The sequence below is a fragment of the Bidens hawaiensis genome, unplaced genomic scaffold (genome assembly GCF_021521415.1).
Source record: "Bidens hawaiensis isolate Kalapana, Puna unplaced genomic scaffold, B.hawaiensis_p1.1 tig00000760_1, whole genome shotgun sequence".
NCBI lineage: Eukaryota > Viridiplantae > Streptophyta > Magnoliopsida > Asterales > Asteraceae > Bidens > Bidens hawaiensis.
Window position 1 is genome coordinate 4,526,934 of NW_027491043.1, and position 9,186 is coordinate 4,536,119.

The 9,186-nt window shown below is 35.1% G+C and overlaps 1 protein-coding gene across 1 annotated transcript; it reads right to left on the minus strand.

The window, feature by feature from the left end:
• Window positions 1–5,059: 5,059 nt before the first annotated feature.
• On the minus strand, window positions 5,060–7,847 carry LOC143533764 (uncharacterized). The gene is made up of 5 exons (XM_077028442.1): window positions 7,780–7,847; window positions 7,005–7,147; window positions 6,040–6,155; window positions 5,871–5,961; window positions 5,060–5,226 (listed from the first exon to the last, which is right to left on the minus strand). The coding sequence occupies exons 1-5, from the start codon at window positions 7,845–7,847 to the stop codon at window positions 5,060–5,062; spliced, it is 585 nt and encodes a 194-aa protein (XP_076884557.1).
• Between the last annotated feature and the right edge of the window lie 1,339 nt (window positions 7,848–9,186).

Here is a 9,186-nt window from a genome sequence, read left to right on the forward strand (position 1 = left end):
TTTATCCAACTTACTGACTGGATAAAGAAAAACTTTTCCTTTCTACAATATACACAGGTTTGGGATATAGTTGCAATAATCTCAATTAAAGAAAAGTTGTTGCTTTCGTCATAGGTTTGAGATATCATCACAAGTATCATCTCAACTACCATCCCCCACATTTCTTGCATTTTGACATATTTTGTTTAAGTTTACTTATGACCATACATCGATGCTCATGATTTGAAAAATACCAAGACATTGTATCATTGAGTTCATCGATGTTACCAATAAAGCAACTCATGCATTGTCATAAGTTTCGACACTTTCTAGCGTCTATGCTAATCCTTTTCATATGGCAGTTAACAAGTCGTCTATGCTAATCCTTATCATATGGCAGTTAACAAATCATCACAAACTTAGTCACAACTAGGCGAACTTGGAAAGTTGAGATCTACTCAAGATCCTTAAGAGTTATATTATTACCTTTAGATTAAATGAAATTCGTTTTAACTTGTCTATGCACATAGTCATTCTTGTGCATGTTATGAATGTTCCACGTTAATTAGTCTTCGTCAAGCACCATAATTAACAAGTACTAGTCTAGCATGCTTAGACTACAATACTTAGGCCTGTGAATAGAAGATGCATCATTCTGATTCTTCACAGCGTTCCCAACATTCATTTCTTAATTTAGACAAGATAATTTGATTTCATTTACTCTTCCTAAACCTCACTTTTTAGAACATCTTAACACTAGAGGTAATCTCATTTACTAAGGTTATAACTCGTTTGCCTTTAACCTCCAAGGCCTTAACCATTGACTCATAAAGACTTAAACAGAAGTCTATAATTCAAGCCACTTTGATGAACATACTTATCACAACAAGAGAAATGGTACTTGTCTACAATCACTGTCGTGGTTAAAATGGAATCACTCAAATTGACTTTCAACAGTATAACGACTACATATACTTAAATTGGGGAACAAATCCTTCACCATAGTTCAAACAATATTGCTAGTGATTATAAGTACCAACAAGTTCATCATTATTGTAATTCTCTAGAATTTATTATATTAATTTACAATAATAACATATATTCCTTTCATATGTTTATAATCATCAAAACGCACTTGTGCAATGTGTTGATTCTCTCAACATTGAATCACATATATCATTTTTGTGTATTTCACCCAACCTTTCTATGTGCGCGGTAACGAGCAGGGGTTGTGTGTGCATTGGTTCGTGACTGATGTGGTTTGTCGGTGTGTCGGTGTATGAAAACTACTCACCCGACCTTTCTATATATAGTGAGTTAGGTGATGAGTCACCATGACACGTGTCAGCTCATGGAACGCACTTCACCAGGAGGTGACACCTAGCATGCTGACTCACCTTCACACATGACACATGGCGGCACGTAGCAGCTCATCACCAGAGGAGGACACGTGGATGGTGACTCACCTCTGTTAACGACACTTGTCACATTCATATGCATAGTGCTGCCACACGACGACACTTGTTACATGACCCGGTCGAACCACACAAAAATACTAAGGCAGCTCTCAAGCGTTCTACCAATATGGGACAAGCCCATTTCCCTTTTTACCAATGTTCAGGTTTTCAACTACACACTTTAAAGTATCGATATCGCACTCATCTCTACTCTTTGGACACGTTACTAATTTATTTATTAGTAACAAATACTAATAAATATTAATTAGTGTCCAAAATTTCCAACATACTCAACTCTATTCAATCCAACGATAGGGCTAAGCAACCATACAGGGATCAAAAAAGTGGATTAGGGGTGGGTAATTTAAAGATGGTATGGGTCCAATTAGGGATGGGGATAAAACCATATTTTGGTTTGATTAGGTTGAGGAATTTCATTATGTTTGTCTTTGGATTCTGGTATTAATTTTACATTGGGCACAGATAAATGGTTATGGAAAGAGGTTGAAGGGTCTGTAAATGAGTTTATAGTAAAAACCTTGAGGTGGGAATTAGATAGCCGGCATAATCATGTAGTTGATGGGAATTTTTGATTGAAATGGGTACCTATTAAGGTTAATTGCTTTGCCCGAAGGTTTTTGTTTGATCACATTGCTACAAAAAAGGCTCTATTTTCAAGGGGCATAAGCATGCATGTGTGTTTTGTGACTTGCATATGGAATCATCGGATCATCTTATGGTTCGTTGTCAGGTAGCCAAGTGGGTTTGGTCAATTGTCCATAGTTGGGTGAAATTACCGGTTTCTAGCAATTTTGACATGGTGACTCGGTGAAGGATGTTTTTGAGTTTCCAGGTAAACATAAGAGTAATTAAGCCATACAATCTATTTCAATGGTTACATGTTCGTTGATTTGGAAGGCTAGAAATGATCGTATCTTCAAAAATAAAGCAATCTTGGTGGACATATGGTGTATGAAATCAAAACTACCTTTCTTATGTAGGTGAAACATCAGAGCAAGAACTTGACATTAGATTGAGAGAAGTGGTGTAAGTTTAATTTATTAACTTTCCTTCGTAATTTGTTTCCTAGACATGCTATTTCGGTTGTTTTCTTGTTCTTCTCTTGTATGTTCGGGTTGCAAGTTGACCACTTTTGGCTTGCAAGTTGACCACTTTTTTCGTTTCATATAATTTTGAAAATTCAGAAGAAAGAAAAAACTTAAGGTGGGAGGAAAATGTTTCTGTATGATTTTGATGATAAAAGAGGACTTAAATTCGAAATCCCTAACTACATTGATATTTTTAAACTGAATATACTATTTTTAAACTAAAAATTGTAGGACATGGTTCACTTTTTATTAAAATAAAATAAACACTAACGATACTCTCGTTAGTAATGGAAAATATAGGAGTACAATACCATTTACAAAATCGAATAAAAAGAATAAAATATACATTTTTTTATATTCAAAATAGATAAGATAATGCGTCTTTCATCAGGTACTTCATGTAATAGCTTCGTCGTGTGTCTTCATCACATTGGTCATCGACTAAGCTTCTTGAATCGCTTATTCTCGAATGATCTTTCGTGTAGTCTTCAACGAGAGCTTGATGTGTATCTTCTTGTATGTCCTTTGTTACAAAAACGAACAAACTAATGTTGACGGTTGAGGCAAAGACACGTGTTCAACACGCTTCCCTTAAAACAGATTTCGCGCCTCTACATTAGACAACGCGTCTGTCTCCCAGGGTACAACAGCCGAAGCAGTTTGTACTGCCGGAGATGTCCACATGCCCAAGGTTACACTAGTTAAATTGTGGTGTTAGAACTTGTGGGAAAAATAAAAAGAATGAAACAGTGGTGGAATCGAATAGAGAAACTCATCTCTATATATTCTCAACTATGAGTCTTTAAAGCTTTCTTCTTCACCATAACTCCTCATGCATGAATGCATTTTTTCCTTAAATTTCCTAGCTTTTCATTTTTCTAGCCCTATGAAATGAGGCACATAACCTACTATATTATACAAGAGTTAAGGATGGGTGAAGAGCTTCACTTAATTAGTAACTTAATTCTCTAATAAAATCCATTAAGTGCCATAAAGAAAACTCTACTCAAGAGTTTCAACATATGAAGAGTTATAGTATTAATAATCTAATAAATTAATTTCCATTCATTTTTTTTATAATTTTCCAACAGGTGAAACATCGGAGCAAGAACTTGGCATTAGATTAAGAGAAGTGGGGTAAGTTTAATGTATTAACTTTCCTTCGTAATTTGTTTCCTAGACTTGCTATTTCGGTTGTTTCTTGTTCTTCTCTTGTATGTTCGGGTCACTTGCGGCTTGCAAGTTGACCACTTTTTTCATTTCATATAATTTTGAAAATTCAGAAGAAAAAAAAAACTAAGGTAGGAGGAAAATATTTCTATATGATTTTGATGATAAAAAGAGGACTTAAATTCAAACTCCCTGACTACATTGATATTTTGAAACTGAATATACTATTTGCCAACTTGAACGACATGTCGACTCTAGTAAGTTGTAATGTTACTGGAGGAAACAAAGAAAGATTTTCATTTATGTTGACGTAACTCTAATACAAGTTATCATTAGTTTTACCTATGACACAATAACAACTGAGAGATGCTTTTATAATGAAGTAGCCAAAGTTTCATTTGTATGATCGGATTGGTGATTAATACTTAAGTGATGATTTTATTTTTCTACATCGAAAAAGAGTCGGTTAGAAATGCTTGTCAAAAAGATGTAATGGGTCATTTTCAAAATATGAAAACCCATAGTAAAAAATTGTAAGGATATCATGTTTTTATTACATAAACTCTAATATGGATTTGGTATTATCTTTTTGGGACAATTTTATAGAATAGTAACCAACTTTCAAAAGTGTTTCAATTAAGTCACTTAACTTTAAAAAGTGTTCCAATTAGGTCACTCAACTTTCGTGTTTGATTAAATTAAAAGTTTTAACATATTTTTTTAGCCAATTTCTTTTCTGTTTCACATAGGAAATCTTTTTATCTTTTTTTTGAAGTTGACGTTGAGTGGCGACATGAATTTTACTTTTTATTTTTAAATTTTAATATAATTAACGTTTTTTTAAAATTTTTAAATTCAACTACATATATTGCAAATTCCGACACCCACATCTTATCATCCATTTCTTTCTTGACGTACACAAAAATCGGTGAAACTTGATTTGAAGATTTAGTGACCCGATTTGAGGAAAATATGCATCAGTGACCTAATTAGAACACTTTTGAAAGTTGGTTACTATTATATGAGATTTTCCCCATCTTCTTTTATTATGTGACATGGCCCGAACTAACAGGACCAACTAAACTTGACAAAAATTATGAGTTTTTCTTGATATTGATAGGATTGTTTTCTCTCCCTCCCTCTCTAGTTGTCGGAAATGGCCCCTGTTTTGCAAAAGCTTATGAAACCATTGTCGAAAGGCCGCAGGCAACAACAGGGTGACACCCCCTCTGTTTGATTTGTCTACAAAAATATGCAACGACAATTACAATAATAATCGCATGGCAACAAAAGTATGCTAATAAACCGGGACAATCTCGATATGTACAAAAAGTAACACATCATCTAGTCAGAACTCTTGGAAGCAACTCTCCCGGCTCGTGTTCTGTCTTTACTTATAACAGCAAATGGTAGAAAAGACGGGATCATAAATGCCACACCCAAACAAACAACTGCCAGGATCACAACCCACAACGCCTTGCGCGAGATACCTAGCACTAGTTCATCACAAACTGCCATCAAAATAACCAGAAAATGAGAGAATCATGAGACGGAGGTGGAAAACTGAATTAAGTCGATTGGGTCAAATATGGCGACAAATGTTACATTATTTATAAAAGAATCGAATTTTTATAAATAAAGTGATTTACTGATTTGGCGGGTTTAATGCATATGACTTACCACACGATTTAACCCGTTTAACTTATTTACTCAATATAAATTCATAAAAAGTGGGTTGAAAACTTGAAATTGCCAAATCTACAGTAAATAAAGTGTTGTGTGATACGAACCCAACTTCTCTACGGGTGGGTTTTAGGGCCGAAGGTGTTGAAAAGTCTCGAGTTTGGGGAGATAAAAGGGTGAGGATGCTTAAGAGTAAGTACCGCATCACTATTAATACAACTTGGTCTATTTATATGTTCATGTTTTAGTTAATGGATCATCGTTATCAATTTACTTGGTTAAAATCCTTGTAATCGGAGATCTAATCCTTCTCGAATCAGATTAATTGGAGAATAGCCCATCTCGAATCGAGTCAACTATCCTGGTTCTTGTCTATTTTAATCAATCAAATTTTCGGTTTCTATCATTGTGTGTGTGTAGCATATATTATGAATAATATGGTCAATCTATCAGTTAATGAGATGAGCGTTACCTATGTTATAAACGACCACTGCCCTCTCCTTTTCATTAGGTATTGCAACCACCCCTTCTGGTTCAACCGTCAACGTGACAAATGTTTCACCCTGGAACAAAAAATTCATAATTACTAGCCTTTTCAAAACAAGCAGTAAAGGGTGAGCATGTAACCGAAATAGCCGAACCCAACCCAAAACCGACGGTTTAGTGTTATCGATGTTTTTCAAAAACAGAATATCCAGTCTGGTGTCGGTTTTGCATGTACCAAAAACCGTAAAAACCAAACCAACTTTTATAGAACCTAAAAAATCGACTTTTGTTATTGACTTTACGGATTATAATTTTTCCTTTTTTATGTTAAGTAATTTATAAAGAAATAATAAATGGTGTAGCCCAAAAATATAGTTGTAATAATCAATTGATCATTAACTAGTAAAAAGAATTTAGGCCCAAAGTTTTAAACCAAATTCATCTTTTTGGGTCATTTTTTCGGCCCAAAATTTGGACTCCCAAATGATGAAGCAAAAGAAGAACCAAAACTGAACCGAACCCATTGTGATTATTAAAAAAAAAACCCTGAAATTAAATGATTTCAAAAACCAAAAACAGAATTTTTGGTGTGGTTTGAGCCCAAAACCGACCCATGCACACACCTAGATGCAGCAAAATTGGCAGGCTGAGTCACTGGTCAGTAGGTCGGCCCACGAATATTTTCCCAATTTTTTATATATGAATAATAATGTAATGTACAAACTTAACTATGAAGAGACTGAATTAACACTTTTGTCGAATTTCAAGTTTCAACCCATTTGACCCATTTCATTTTTAGGAAAGTTAATATTACTTGACCCGTTTAACCCATTAGAGAGAAAACTTAACCCATATCAACCTATTTTGAAGCAAATGGGTTAAAATTGCTAGCTTTAAAAGCAATACAGGAAAAATAATAACCTGATCATTATGCAAATCTGCATCATCATTCTAGAAAATCAACTTTTCAGTATTCAATAACTTCCTATGGTGCTTTAGCAATAAATCCGAGTCTCCTTTCTTCAGTTGTAATGAAAAGCTAGCGGGTATCTGGTATAAAATGTATTAAGATTAGTCTAACCACAAGACACATGCATAAAAGAAATTATGTTTATTGTACCTACAGAAGCAGGATATGATATCTTGACTTCATACCACATGCTCGGTCTTAGCCCTTGAAGTTGGTAGATACGTGACCCGGTTTGTAACAGTATAGCTTGCTCTTTTAGTTCCTCGCCAACTTTCAAACTGTTCCCATAAGCCCTGTAACATTTACAGCATAAAAATAAGAAAGCAGGGGTTGCAATTGTATTGGGTTGACGGGTTAGCGGGTTGCAGGTTGAATTATTCAACCCCAACACAACACAACACATATCAACACTAGCCACACACACTAGTCGTGTAGCCCAAACACAACACATTTAACAGATTTATCTAAATGTGTCAAACGAGTTGGCGGGTGATAATCAAGTTGCAAACATGCTAATCGAGTTGGTGGTTGAATCATAAACGAGTTCGTGGGTTGACCTGTTTAACTAAACGAGTTAAACATAGAAACCCAAGCATGGCCCGTTTCAGGTAAACCCGAACACAACCTGTTTAACCAATCTATCTAAACGTGCCAAAAAGGTTGATTAAACGTGTTAATCAAGTTGGTGGGTAATAATCAAGTTGTAAACGTGTTAATCGAGTTGGTAAGTTGTAAAAAACGGGTTAAGCGGATTAGTAGGTCGACCTATTTAACAAACTGGTTAAGCATGCAAGTCCTAACACGGCCTGTTTGATTAAACAAGTCAATCCAAACACGACCCCTTTTTCAATGGGTCAAATATGACAGCCCAAAACCTGATCATTTTCGGTACATGTTTGAAATTGCCACCCGCACAAGAAAGTACCTGCCTACGACTTGTAGTGTAATCAAGCAAAGCAGAAAGTAACGATCTTGAACACTTGCGCGCGTCATTCTAGCGATAGTTTGCTTGAAAGCCAAGTTAAGAATTCTACTGCATTCAAATTTGTATGTTTTCTATTCATATCCAACTCATTGTCCACATCAGCAGCAATTCTGAAATGCAAAGACCCAACAGAAAGATTACCATTTTACCCTCTAATAACTCGGTTCATTATGCGATCTGTAAACAATCCGAAATCATGAGTAGCAGCATGAAAGATAAGATATCAAACAATCAAATCATGAATGTGAATAAGTAATAACAATTAACAAATGACAGGGGTGCAACAAATGTGTGTTTTTGCCTCAAAAAATTGTCCAACTAAGGGGTGTTTGGATCAGCGTTCACGGTTTGGTTAATAGACTCAACCAAATTAACCAATTGGTTTTCGGTAAATCGGGTCGGTGTATTCAGTTAATTTTTCTGTTTTTCGGTTCGGTTAAGAACCAAAATGAAATTTGTGCTAAAATTTTTACTTATACATGAGAAGGAAATGAATGCGTGAATTGGAGATATAAATACACAAATTGATGATATAAATACATGAAATGAAATGGTGGTATAAAACACGCAAGACATGAAATGAAGACATAAAAGCTAGAAATATATGAATGGTTTGGTTTGGTTTGGTTTGGTTCAGTTAGGTTAACCGAGAGTACAAAAACAACCGATTAATTTCAGTTTGGTTTTGTCGATTTTCTATATTGCTGACCCCCCAAATGAGTTTTAAACATCATTCAGAAGTAGTCTTTAAAAACAGCAGCAGTAGACATCAAACAACAATCCTAATATGGATGGCTCAATCAAAAAATATACAACACGGCCAAACTGAAATATACTAATATGGATTGTTAATATAATATATAGTATTCGACGGGCAACTCATATGAATATTTTGAGAATTAATGTAATACCTATGTATGTATGAATCGTGTGTTTGGCGGATAAAATCGATTTGCAAGCAGTCAACAGCTAAGCCGGAAATTTGACAGACATAAAGAGTTGAGCGTAACAGATTTCCAGAGTAACGAGTTATTCCGATCGACTGTTGCACGATTCTCAAACCACTGACCGAGTTGCTTTGGTAGTTGGTATGTGGGAACGGTTTAGGTTTGGTTTGGTTTGGTTCGGTTAGAACATTCTCGGCCCGTCTCCCAACCCTTATTAATTACATATATCCTCAAAGAAAAAAATCAATTACATATTTCCGCTTTTTCGTATTAAATTACCCATTTACCCCTTTTTTATAATTTAATTTACAATAGTCCATGCCCTAACACCTTCAACAGATTATGGCTCTCCTTCTTCGTCGTCTCCATGGGCGGACCTTATTAAGGGCGGTTTGCGATT